This window comes from Xiphias gladius, chromosome 4 (genome assembly GCF_016859285.1).
Source record: "Xiphias gladius isolate SHS-SW01 ecotype Sanya breed wild chromosome 4, ASM1685928v1, whole genome shotgun sequence".
NCBI lineage: Eukaryota > Metazoa > Chordata > Actinopteri > Istiophoriformes > Xiphiidae > Xiphias > Xiphias gladius.
The window spans coordinates 24970488-24984816 of record NC_053403.1 but is presented as its reverse complement, the minus strand read 5'-3'; the positions used below and the strand labels follow the sequence as shown (position 1 = coordinate 24984816).

The 14329-nt window shown below is 40.0% G+C and overlaps 1 protein-coding gene across 1 annotated transcript; it reads left to right on the top strand.

Moving 5' to 3' along the window:
* The first annotated feature begins 1277 nt into the window (after positions 1-1277).
* On the top strand, positions 1278-13180 carry LOC120789382 (uncharacterized protein C14orf132-like). The gene is made up of 2 exons (XM_040126056.1): positions 1278-1472; positions 11933-13180. The coding sequence occupies exons 1-2, from the start codon at positions 1278-1280 to the stop codon at positions 12161-12163; spliced, it is 426 nt and encodes a 141-aa protein (XP_039981990.1). The 3' UTR covers positions 12164-13180.
* Positions 13181-14329: the final 1149 nt, after the last annotated feature.

Sequence of the window (14329 nt, the reverse complement as noted above, 5' to 3'; positions counted from 1 at the left end):
CCTTTTGATCAATGAAGCTGAACTTCATGGGGCAGTTTGATAATTGTAGATCTTTGAATTGGGTTATCATCATCATTTCATCCAAACGTTTTGTGTCATCAAGTGTCATCAAGTTGCCAAAGTAAAGGTTCACCAATAAAATGACCTACCATGACCTCAGACGAGTGAGATGACAGTGAGACATTGTCAGAAATGACATCTGTGTAAGTTTTCAACACATTTAACTAAAACGCCTTCCTCCGGAGTATCGCAGCTGAACCTTTCCCACCATATAGAGATTTGCATCCTGCTAGAACAACAGTTTCTAAAGCGTAAACGTTATTTCACACTGTATTGCCAAGAATTTTTTGTCACTTCTTGTGTTCACGACTTATTCTGTTTTAGCTGATGACACAAGTGACAGTCACTCTGTTACTTGAATGTACAGCATGTGCACAAACCTGTCATACAGCAGAGTTGACAACATGATGTCCATCTTTGGTTTAAGAGACTGTTGATTTACATGAAAATACAGTATGTTGTCACATTTCAGACATCGGGGTTGAGGCGATTATGCCCCTTGTTTAAGCAAATGGTTTGGAATTGATGATTGAGGGAAAATTATGTTGTGTCGTTTCTCCCCACTTGACGGCAAATACACTCTGAAGACCTACCTTGCAAGCAAATGTGGAATGTAAGTACATTCACTCAAGTAGTGTACCTTAGTATTAATTTGAGGTGCTTGTGCTTTACTTCAGTATTTCCACTTACTGCTACTTCAGAGTTCTACTACAGTTCTATATTTTCATCCAAATTTGGTGACTCTGAAATTGAATTTTACTGATAAACTGATGAACTTCAGAATTAATTCTTCACAATTAAGTGTTCCCTTTTAGGCTGAGAAAGTTCACCTCCTTCTGCTTCTGTAGCTAAATGAAGTAATTAAAAAGGCCCTGGATTAGCTGGGAAATGCATTTTCACTAAGCTGAAAAAAGCTGTTTTTCTTAGCTCATGATGAGTTGGTTCTGTCAGGACAGTGATGCTACAGAACAGGATGATGATCTTATACACTGAACAGCCACAACATCAAAACCAGTTACCGGTTGTAATGTTGTGAATGAATGGTGTGTGTGTATATATATTTATATACACACATATATATATATTTATGCTAGTAGAAAAAGCTCTGGTCTCTAATTTTCACCATGAACTGACTTCAATGCTATTATTCAGCTGCGCTACCTTTGTGCAGCAACTCACAGTCACATTGTTAAACCAGGGACCAGCTGATAGCGCTGATGCTGGACATCCCCAGTAGAAATCAGGAGGAAGACACACAGAGGATGCTGAAGAGGAAAAAAGAGATGAGGAAACGGAGCTGGGCCAGACAACAGAGGCTGGGGGAGAAGAGGAGATATGAGCCGTATCTCCCTTCTATCATCATGGGGAACATAAGATCGCTGGACAACAAGATGGACGAGCTAATGGCGCTGGTGAAGAATCGCAGATAGTGTGTAGTGTTACGTATTTCTCAGAGAAGTGGCTACAGGCAGATACTCCGGATCCCATTGCTGCCATTCACGGCTTTCGGATGGTTTGGGTGGACAGGAAGAAATCTGAGAGCAGAAAGAAACAGATGTTGCCAGCCTGTTCACATGACTGTAAAGGAACGTTTCTGCAGCCCAGACATTGAACTGTCAGCCAGGAGGCTAGGTCCATACTGTACACCCATGGAGTTTTCACACGCCATCTTGTTTTCTGTTTGTGACGTCATCCACTCTGTTACTGCGAGACCCCAGACTCTGCACCCCAGCGCTTTCTTCATGATCGGGCTTCAACTAGACAAGACTCTCCCCACTTTCACTCAGTTTATGGACTGCACCACCAGAGGAGACGAGACCCTGGACCTGCTGAATGCTAACGTTAAGAGGCCTGGAGATTCTACCTCACACATTCGTTTTTATACATTTTTTCTATTCACTTACTCCGTATTTCTTATTATTAATATTTTAGAGTAGTTTTTACTTTTGTACTTATTTACTTCCTCTTTCCTAACTGAGTGTTGTGCAATTGTCACAAATCAATTTCTCTTTAGGGATCAATAAAATACTCTGATCCTGAATTTTATAAATGATCTTAGCTCTGTTCAACTCACCAGTAGCTTCTTTCATTCTCACAGCAGCTAAACCTCTCTGATGTCCCATAAATACATGTAAGAGAGAATCCTGATTCATTCGAAGAAGACAAGACACATTGACCAGTCTGTATTTAGCAAGCAAATATAATAAACTCATAACTGGAATGACAAATTCCCAACTGATCAGAAATCCCAGACTATCAATATGACCGAATCTTTTCCTTCACCTTAATATCCGCATGACAAATGACATCTGCCCGGCACTCATATTAGAACCTGTGAAAAGACCATCTCTATTGAATGTCAGGGTAGAAATCCAATAATTGCAACAACCCTTTCAAAATTAGCTCTTGGAAGCAGAAGACGATTAAATGTCGGGCATGGTGTATATTAAAGTATCAATAAGGAAAATAGAAGCAGCACTAAGACACTTGAGATATGCAGATACTAAAATTTGTTTGTCATTTGAAGGATGCCTTGGAATACAGATTAGGCTACAAACATAGGCAGCCATTATCATTCAGCAGAACTGTCAAATGGATTTTATGTTCCTACACATCAAGAAGTTGTGTCTATCAGCTTTCACTAATAGAATTTGAAAGGAAAATGTGGAGAAAACAAAAACAGATCAGCCAGTGTCTCTCGAGACATTACAAAAAAACAAATAAAGCAGGAAACAGTGCACTGCAAACTGTAGCATTATCAAATTTACAGTATTTATTTTGTTGATTTTTTTGTTCTAAATAAAATGAAAATTCCGGCTAGGAATAAAAGCAAGGTCATATTAAACGTTTGTTGTAATCCTTCTCCCGCCTGTTCTGGAGGAACTTCTAGTGTTCCAGTATTACTCTTGGTCATGTTGGTCTTATACAGTCTCAATGTTTATTTTATTGTATTTTATTTTATTTTATTTATTAATAGTAGAGAGATGACAGGAAACGGAGAGAGATGGGGAATGAGATACAAAGGTCCCCCAGCCAGATTTTAACCGGGGACATTGTGGTTCATGGTCAGTACCTGAACCCCTTAAGCCGCTATGAGGTTTAGTATCCAAAGGTAGTGAAAGAAAGTCTCAGGAAATGACAGGACTGAACCTCTAAACCTTCTGTTTTGGTATGTTGAATAGCCACAGACATCTGGTCTGGCACTACTTTGATTGTATTAGTATTAGTATTTCCAAATCAGTAACCTCCACAAGTCTGATGAATCAGACATAAGCTGTCGGTATTTTTCTGGGATTCCATGTTTCCAAATAAATTTAAGAGAGGAAATAAGAGGCAATGTGCCTCATTCCTGAATGAAGCCCATTGTTTCTTTTGAGATCCACTGTGCTAGAGTACGGAGCCAGCGCAACAAAAAGATGTCTTACTGTCCAAATACTTACCGACTGCATAGTACATTCTGTTTTTCAGAACAACAAAAACATCAGTCAGAGTGCTCAGTCTGATCTCAGTGAACAAACAGCTGCCGCAGGCTCCCTGACTCTGTTGTAGAATACAGTGCATCATTTCCTCATGTGCTGGCCCTGCAGCTGATATGAGCATTTAAATCACAGAGAGCACTTAAACCCCCCATGACCGTCATCCAACAGGAGGCATATTTGTTGCCCATAGCAACATTAAGATGTTCAGGCTTTGCGACAGCTGCTTTGTAAGGTTTTCGCTGAGTCCATATACATCAGACCACCAGGAGACAGACAGTGGTGCGTGTACATGGAAGAATGTCACACAGTCTGTCCATGTGAATTGAGGTGATACAGTCATTCTTCTTTTCCTCATATGATACATAAGGTGTAAACGCCGGAGAGATTTACACAAGGTTGAGGTTTACACAAAACTATATGTAATCCTAATATGGGAAAAGGGGGTGGAACCTAGACAGAGCTGAGGCAACCACCAGGGCTGAATGTGGACAATTCACACTCCTCTCAATCAAGGAAACATGCCTCAAAAATATTTTTAAGCCTTAAAACTACATTAAGTGGTTGTTGGGCAACTCGGGGGCAGCAGAACCAGTTCTAAGGTCATCACCTGTGATGTTATCCCCTTATAAAGTTGTCATGGTGAACATGTTTGCAGTTTACATTTCCAGCAGACACAGAGCAAGATGATCATTCATTTATAGTTGTGTGTCTGGCCACCTGACAAATGTTAGTCTGTAACATTCTCTAATAAACATCTGTCATTGGTTCAAATGCCTAGTACAGCGTACGTATTCTTTTCCACTTATTTACATGGCCACCTCTATTGGCAGCGTGAATCCTGACTAATTCTCACTGAAATTATGATGTTGTTTCCTGTGTCCAATCAACAGGCTACAATGATTTCTTTTAACCATGACCGTCAGAGTTCACTAACCTTAACCAAGTAGTGTTTTTATGTCTAAACTTAAGCAGCACTAATCTTGATTCTAGTGGTGGCAGCAGAGGAAACTGTCATATTAATCATTTTTGCGACAGTTATAGTAGGTACTGGTGAACAATATTGTCATGCTATTAGAGGCGTCAGATCACGAAAGACATGAATAGCAATTTGTTTTGAAAGGCAATGACGAACAGTTTATTGTGTCATCTAGTTTGGAGGACTTCAGCTGATGTTCCACTCTGCCGTGTGGTGATGCGCAGGTAGTGTGTAGTCGGTTCATCAGAGCTTTCTCACTGAAGACAGCTGCCTGCTGCAGCTGGAAACAAGGTGGATAAGAGCAGAGTTTGTGTGCCAGAAAACCAACAGCTGGTGATAATTCTCTTGAGGACTTGGCAACAGAACAGAAGCAGGCAGAGGAAACATCACAAGTAAACAAATGTTCAGAACTTGTTTACCTGATATATGATTGGCTGACTCCCCTCAGCCTTTGCACTATCTGCATTTACATCCATTATTGACTGAAGTGGATATACAGTAATTAAAAACTAATAATAGTCTTCACGTGGTCATTTTATTTCAGGAGGAGCGCTGTTCTGTTGTTCTATTGTTTTGCACACTCACCGAGGCGGTTAGCTGATGAGAAGCTAGATTTGCTGTCTGTAAGCCGGAGCTGGGGAAATGACTACTCACCTGTTTATTTGCTGACTAAATTGGATGAATTTGAATGTTCCATTAAATGGTAGACTGTGTAAATCTCCTCTCTCTGAGGCTGGATGGAAATGTAATTGCCGATGACAAGCAGACTCGTTGAAGTCATTTTGGAAGTTTGTTAATCTTCTAGTCGGCGTGTATTCATTTTTTTTTTTTTTTTAACCATTATTGACCTTCAGCAAATGTCCCTTTTTTGCGAGATGTTATGTTGAAATAAAATATATCTGAAATATCTCTGCATCAACTTCCTATGATGCACTTACCCCCAAAATAATGATAATGATTTAGCGAGACATTGTCATAACTGAATGGAGTGAACATTTACAGCAGCATGCACACGTGAGCTGTGGAAGTGATGAATGCAGAACCGGGCCAGGGCAGAAAATCAACAGAAATGAGGCCGTAAATCCAGGCTGTGTGTCCAGTTCGGTGTGGAAGCCATTGAACAATGCTGTTATGGCTGTGACATATACGTCTATTACCGAATGTGCAGCTTAAACGGCCAGCTGAAGCAAAACGTGTGTACTGAAGCACAAGTGAATGGCCCATGCATCGATCGCTCTGGCAGTTTATTTTCTTATGGAATTGTACACTGTATGGAAATTGAACTTTACAAAATATCAAAGTTCCAGTTTCATATAGAAAAGTGACCTGCCTTTACCCCTGGTGGGTTTGTCCCATGTTCCTCAATGTGGTCAGTAAGCATCGTTCCACGAAAATGTGTCCCTAACACCAAACCCCTAATTCCAACCCCTAACCCGTTAAACCCTTCTATTAATCATTCCCTAGACCTATCAGAGTCGTTTCTGTGCCTAAACCGAACCAAACCTTAATCATAGCGGTGGCAGATCCAAAAACGGTCATATTAAAAAATTTTGTGGTGGTGATTTGTAATGGATTTGAAAGGCAATGACAAACAATTACACAAATGTTATGATCAAATCTATTTACTCAATAGATTTGAATTAAGGATAATGGACAGTAGCTTGCCTCGTTGCAGGTGTATACAGTCAAGTTAAAGATACAGTAAGAATGACCTAGGAATATAATAAAGATATATCATTTTTACAGATTCAATTCTGTATTGATACATAGAGCTAATTATGAGTGAAGAAAAAAATAGGCCTTTTCCACAGCAGATATTTTGAGTTGTCATAGCAGGAAAAGCAGATGTCTGATCATTTTGTTAATAATAGCTCAGTTTTGTGTCCCAATAGTCATTCCAGTCACCAAGCATACACAATATCAGGACTTCCAAAACTGGATCTCCAAAACAAAATTCAGCTATTTTGTTAATGCTATTAATTACACCTGTGTTAATTACACACACGACAACATATGTGCTGTGAAAAAGGTCTACTGTCTCTGGTGTCTACAAGCCCACAAGCCTCTACGTTATGAACCTGTGCTGCCCTCTCACAACTTAGTTCTCACAAGAACTAACCGTCGTGGTGTAGTTTGGGTTAGTGTAATTATTAGAGGTCTTCTTGGGTCCGCTTGGTTCTGAGGGAATGAGACCTGGCCCAAAACCCGAGTCAGACCAATCATAAGATCTAATTAAGGTGGGGTAGGGTCTTGTTTTACTACCACAGTTCTCAGCTCTATGTGTCGATAGGTCTAACCTGCGAGTGGATATGAATGGAATAGCTCAGGGCGTAACGCGTGTGCGTAGCGAGTGTGACGTAGCGACGGTGTGGCTGAGCTCAGAGCTGGCAGGCGATGGTGATCAGATTAGACCAAAGTTAGCAGTAAAACTTTAAACTACAGTTCCTCAAGACCCATGCCAGGTTCCCTTTTCTTCTCACCTTCTGTTGGTGCATTTGTTGAAAATTTGACATCATCATGCTGCTGCTGGTTTTGGTGTTCTGTATTATGGTCTGCTCGGGTTGACTGCCTTCTGTATTAGGTCTATTTAGATGGGGTCTCTTTTTAAAAAATGTTTTCATGCAAGTTTGATTTAGGTAGGTTTTCTGTTATTAGTTTCGGATCAGGTCCATTCATACATTATGGTCCTGAGAAGACCTTTACTAATTACTGTTGACATTTTGCTCTGAGGATCAACATTTCAAGGTAGCCTTCCATTTTCTACTAATGTGTGGCATTGTAAAGATTTGTGGAAAAGCAAGAATTTAAGGATTCAGTCCCATATTACATTAACCAATCTATATGGCTAGAAAAACTGTCTATAGATTTGAGTTCTCCTCATTCAATTCATAGGGGTCACATTGACAGTGATGTTAGCCAGAGGTGCTAAATGCTACAGTCTGCAATATTTAGTGGGCCACTGCTCCAGAGCAGCGCAGACAATGTAGTGAGCCATCTGTCTGAGAGAATTCCAAAAGAAATCTAACAGTGAGATGCACACTCTCTCTGTTATGGTCATCACAAGTTCACTGGAAAACCAGAGGTTCACTGGAAATATATGCAAACATGCAGTTTTTCTCACCAACAATCCATGGACTTTAAGCAACACAAAAAAAGCTGATGTCTACATGACAAATGGGCAGATCCTTTTTTAGCCACAGTAATAACGTGGCCCAAGGAATGGCATTGGTTGGTTGGTTGGACCAACTGATTATTGGATGGATTGCCACAATTGGTTTAGAGTGAAATGTCTCAACAACTAATGGATTGATTACTTTGCAATCATGTCCCCTTCAGGATAAATTCTAATGACTTTGGTGATCCCCTAACTTTTCATCTAGTGTTTTGATCATCAGGTCAGAAATTTGAGCAAAGCTGGTTACCATGGTAAATGTTTCATGTGAAACATCAGCATGTTTATATCATCACCGTGAGCATATTAGCATGCATGAAATTAGCATTTAGCTCAAAGCACTGCTAAGTACAGCCTCACAGAGATGTTTGCGTGGCTGTAGCCTCTTGGGCTGTTTCCCAGTTCCACTCTACATACTTGCTGTATAATGTATACTAATCTTTGTTTTTGCAGTTAGTATACAAGAAATCAACATGTTAGTCTGTTCTACACTAGGAAATGATGTCCTGTCCTTGAATTGTGCTAAAGCAAGTGCAAGTGGTTCTCATGTTTTGCCTAAATGCAGTAAAAGATTGAAAAGAAAGAGGCAGTGTTTTAGCAGTGTTTGGTTGATCTCACAGCACATGGGTATATGCAGTTTTTAAATTATTTAGTCATTTTTGCATAATAGATGACACACTGTGAATTTTTAGTATCTCTTCTTTATGTAGGCCTGTGTTTGTTTTGAGACAGAGAAGAATAATGATTGTTTGGATTGACCTAATGGTTTAATGGTGTGGCAATGAAGTGTGTGTTTATCATTAATTCTAATGGTTTTAAATGAAACTCAAATTAAAGCTGCTAATGAAGGAAATCAGTCGTAGGATGAAAATGCAAGAGCATTTGTCTGTGCCTCCCAAAACTGTTACAAGTTAATACCGGAGAACTAAATCTGTTTTATGATCTGATAATGCTACTGTTAAGGTTTGGTTGGGCCTAGGCACAAAAACGACTTAGAGAGAGAGCATGGTTTGGGTTAAAATACAGTAGGTATTGAGGTTACAAAAACATGGTCATTTGGGTTAAAATTAAAACTTTCTTAAGGTTTGAGAACTTTTTTATCAGGGTTAAAAGAAGAACTACTTGGTTACAGTTAGGGAACGATCATGGTCATGATTTAAAAAACCAACATTGCCTGGCAGTTGGAAACAGGAAACAAACAGTGGTCTCCTGAGGCAAAGTCCCACATTTTGTTGACCCGTCCATCCACCCCAATCTCTCTGTAGAGACAATTATACTGTCACTCCTCCGTTTCGCCTGATGAATAAGAGTCACAATTACTACCACTAGAGGTTTTTTCTCTCTTGCATGTAAACATTTTTGACCATTTACTAAAACAACTGATTAGAATGTTTTTCATGCAAGGACAGTCTTAAAATATCTCAACTATTGGATGGATTGGCATGAAATTTTGTACAGATGTTTACGGTCCCCAGAGGATGAACTGTTATAACTTTGGGGATCCCCCAACTTTTCATCTAGCACCACCAGCAGCTGATGACATCGGCCTCAGCTGCACTATGTGGTTATTGTTTGTTTGTATGTCAGCAAATGTTACAAATAACAAGAGCTTGTTCAGACTGAAATGAGCACTGTGTAATTCATTTCAATCATTGCATTTACATGCACTTGACTAACCGGTTTACAGTCGGCTTTCTCCAAGCTGATTTCTAAAAAGTCATTTGAACAAGAAACCTGGTTCCAGTAACCAGGGTAGAGTTTTAATGTGACATTTATGAAATCAGCTTGGAGTAAGCCAACTGTAAAGTATGTCCCCTGACTTGAACCCAATAGAACACCTTTGGAGTATTTAAAGTGCAAGTTAGAGCAACAAAGCCCCTCCGGCAAAGAGCAGCTGAAAAGAGTCATCTATGAAGAACAGTATAACGTCTCTCCACAGATCTGTGCAAGACTGGTATCATCCATGTCCAGGGGGATCGAATCTGTCATCAAAAAACAGAGGACATACAAAACATAAAAAAATAATAATGATATAAAGAATGGAGTCTCACTAATGAAGGGTGAACTGACTTTTGTTGCAGCTGGTTCTTTAATATGGAGCTTTCATTAGAGTTTAATGAGTTAAACATTTCTCTTTCTCAGTGTTATTGGCTTCATTCTTCTTGGGTTTGATTATAAACGTGAAATTGTATGAAATGGACAGGATTTGTATTAATTAACATTTTAGTGATTCTGACCAAGGATGTACCATTACTGCTACGACCAAAAAACAATCTCTGGACTATAAGTTTATTAATCCTACCAATTGGGTTTCTTTACAGCGATCATTACAGCCTCATAGAGCCACATACACACACTGCATTACATAATTTAATGCATGTCACCTGATACCCCTCAGTTACAGACAGAAGCAAGTATAGTACTCAGGATGTGCTGATCTGGAGAGAGAATGTTGAGAAATGGCTACTTTTTTGAAGAGTTGACGCATGTTGACCCGGGGACATAGGACAGTGGTACATCCTGGCGAGTTTATGCTGTGCTGTGAAGACAATGTGTGCGGGCGTGTGTTGCCTTTAGTCTTGTTACTTCACTAGTGACCTGGCCTGAGAATGGTGATATCAGTCAGTGTTTTGGCTGGTCAGTCCAACCAAAACAACCAACAGTTTTGTAGACAACCTTTTCAGTTGCTATCATTGGCCAGAACTTCGACGTGGATGCAAAAACGACAGAAATGTGACGGGTGGATCGATGTGAAATTTACTGAGCGCCTACATGCTCTGCAGAGGTGATGATGGACGTGGCTTGAGTTTTCTTGAGCACCACCCTCTGGTCAACTTGTCAACTTTTTTACACAAGATATCCAAAACTAATTCAGACTTTTCAGTTGTAAAATGGATATCAACTTAGATCATACACCAAAGCTCTTCCTTTATCGTGTCAAACTACCAGGCCTTGTCAGGCAGAGGTCACTTTGCCTGACAGGCAACACCTTTCAGATTCACCTTATGTTCTGTCTGTTCTAATTTCCTGCCTAATTCTGTTGGTTCCACTCCAGTAGCTCATTGTAGGTTAGACTCAGATGAGCCACAAGATCCCGAATGTGTCGCACTCCTGATTTTAAACCAGACCTGCTTTATAGAAAATAGCCTCACACTGCATGAATATCAACAACTTGTGAGCTTTTTTTTTTTTTGATAAAATATATAAATGAAAAAATATTTAAATAAAATAAGTAGTAGTCAGAAGAGAGACACAGCTGTTTTACTTTAGCAATAACTATTTAGGACATTTGTTTTTTGGATCGAATCAGGGCTCCAGACAGCGACCAAAATGGTTGCATATGTGACCTTTTTTTGCAAGTTAAAATTTCATGGGTCGCAGTTATTACGATTGCATCATGATCGTTAGGCTGCTTTGGTGCACCTCCAGCACGGGTAATAAGTTAGCAATTGAAGTTGGAAGTAGCACTTTTTCTTTTTCACTGGCTCAGTTGGGCTTTCCCTGCCTGCACTGTCATCACCACTGCACACACGTGGAACAATCCATTTAGCTGTTACTGTGTTCCAAAGGTGAAGCGGTCCATAGCAGATTATTTGATTTTTTTCATAATGAGAGTGCAGGCTGCAGGGAGAAACCGACTGAGCCAGTTAAAAAAAAATGATACTACATTCAACCACGATGGCTAACGCAGTAGCTGTGGTTGTGCTATGCTGTGTGTGTATTGTAGCCACTGTGGCCCATACATTGCAGGCAGCTCCAAACTTGTGACTGGGTCAACACAGTTTTAGCTTGAAACTTTGAAGTTGCATGGGTAAATGCATCACCCAAACACTGAGCCTCACCCCACTTCTATTCAGCCTTAAGATGAGAGGAATCACTCAACGGAGGAGAATGAAAACTAAGAAAAACTATCCACTGTTCATCAACATGCAGGGTCATTGATTAATGCCATGCCGTACAAAAAAAACAAAAAATCATGCCGGTGCGATCAAGTGAGAAACCTGGTAGCACCAAGTTCTCTTAACAGAAATACTGTCCTCACTTTGTAATTACTTCCAGTCTGTCCTATTTTGTTAAGTTAATGTCAATGAATCACAGCACTTCCTGTGCAAGAAGCCTTTAGCTGACCTTTATTAGTGTGTCCGGCCACTATTAGCAGCCTTTATCTGAGAATTGACTGATAGAAGTGATAGAACTAATAGTAGTGATTTTAACTGCGTTGTCTTTTGTTTTCTGTGTCCACAGATTCCAGTGATGACGGGCGCCTTCATGGACTCGTCTCCCAACGATGACTACAGCACCGACCACTCTCTGTTCAACTCGTCTGCAAGCGTCCATGCTGCTTCCTTGGCAGCTCATAGCCAACCTGAGGAGCCCCAGTCCATGTCCCGGGACGCCATTTGGCTCTGGATCGCCATCACTGCCACAATTGGGAACATAGTAGTTGTGGGTGTGGTGTACGCCTTCACATTCTGAAAGTAACTACTCTGAACCAGAATGTGCAAAGGAACACGTGATATAGTTTATGACTAGTTTATGACTAGCCACACACAGCGATGGACTGTGTGTGGACTCTCTGTTAAGCGGATGACTCATCAAATGGAATTTCATGTAGTCAGTAAAGGACACATCAGCAAAATTACCCAGCAGTCATCAGTCGCAATGCACATGAGACATAATGAACTTGTGCCAGTGAAGCATGAAAGAGTGGGAAAAAAAGTAAATATTGCACAAAAAAAGTCTTCTCTGAGGAAATAGAGGTGGTAATAGCAGACATAACGTACAGCTGTGTTCTTTCTTCACCGTGTTTATCTGCTGTCAAGTATGCTTTTTATCTTTAATGGCATTTATTGAAAGGGGGGGGTCTGTAGCCCAACTTATGATGTACGAGACAGCAGGGTAATGTGTGTGTTTATCTGTGTGTGTTTGGCTGGCTGTGGCTCAGTGCCCAACAGAGGACCCATGAAGAGATACTGTATTTAAAATGTTTCATTCAGAATCAACAGACTGAAGAAAGTCTGACGTGTTAACTTTTCAAGCCCTCTTCCATATCTTTAAATGTGTTATTACTTTGTGTTTTTAATGTTAACACTGTCTGCAAATTTCCCTTACACAATAATACACTCTGATGAATGATTAGCCAAAGACACTTTCTTCAGTATCATAGTATAGGTCAACCTCAGTCATGCTTTCTTTCTGTAGTTCAGTATGTAGAGTAGGAGCCAGTATTACTGATACATCATCTCCTCCAGGCTGACCTCATGTTGTTCTGACAGAAAATTACATTTTGAAAATTCATTTGTACCATGTCATTGTAAACAAAATGTATTTCTCGTTATATCGAGTATAGAGAAGGGATCTTATGGGGCTAATATTGTTTTTGCAGATGTGTGTGGAGAGTTGGAAGACTGGAGCCCATTTCAGCTAACTTCAAGCTGCGATTTGCAGCATGGGATCATTATGTCTGCTGTTAATTTTTAAATGTTTCTCTAATCAGAACAAACACCAAACGCTTGGCCAATGCAGGAGCATGAGAGAGTCCTGTAGGACTAACAAAAGTATCTGCAATTTGTGAAACATGATATTTCAACCATTGTCAATCATTTGTGTAAACGATGCTCGCAAATCAGGACTGTAGCCAAAGGCAAAGCTATAAAACAACAGCCAATTGACAGGTATGCCTGAGGTGAAACTGAATTCTGTTTTCCCAGCTCTTTAAGCTAAATACTTTCATTCATTACATTCTTTTTTTTTTTTTTTTTTTTGATGGCACATTTATTGATTGCTTTACACAGGTACAAATCTTAAGCACATTTAGAGATGCTTGTTTGGATTCAAAACTTACAAACTGAAGTACAGCTACACAGCTCTCCACTTACATTTGCGAATAATTTAGCTACAATTGCACAAAAGAGCATACTTCAGGCACTGGCGTGGAGGACTATGTGGAGTTTTGATAAAGAAAAGGCTGTATTAGTTACAAGGCTTGTTCTTGACAATCAGGAAAACAGGAGACGGTACCTTGCCTGACCTTTTACACATTCACCCAGGGATGTGTGCTAATCGGATAATTAGGGAATCAGGTAGAGGCAGGTAATGAGTGTCAGAAGAGATTACTTCCCCAAGATTTCACAAAGAACAAAAAAAAAAACACACTCCAAGACAAAGAGGAACAGAAAAGAAGGATTAATGTGGTTATTGACTCAAATTTAGGCCTGGACATACTATTGTATCAAGGTGAGAAGTCCCTCCCCCTAATGGATGGTGTGACCCAGTCCAAGCCCTCAATTCTTAACAAACAATGATTGCTGTTATGTGGCTCCTTAGAATCGCTTTGCCATTTAATAGCCCACATGGCATATTTGTGTCTAGCATTTAGCTCTTTGTGTGTCCTATGTAAAAATAATGACATGAGCTTGAACCTTTCCGGACTCTGAGTTGAGTTTAGTTACAACATTGGCCCCATCAAATTAGATTCTGTGGCCCCTTAAAAAATATAAGCCCCTCTCATTTGTCAATCACACGATTCGGCCCCTCTCTGTCAAACAGTCATCAATCACCCCATCAGACCTCATCTTTAAGCTTGATACCAACACAGTAAATATGGTCTTGTTTAATTTTTCAGTAACAATTCCTATCAGT

Coding starts and splice junctions, on each gene's coding strand:
- LOC120789382 (XM_040126056.1), top strand. CDS start 1,278: ATGCTGGACATCCCCAGTAGAAATCAGGAGGAAGACACACAGAGGATG. Junction 1,473..11,932: donor TGGACGAGCTAATGGCGCTG/GTGAAGAATCGC, acceptor CTGTGTCCACAG/ATTCCAGTGATGACGGGCGC.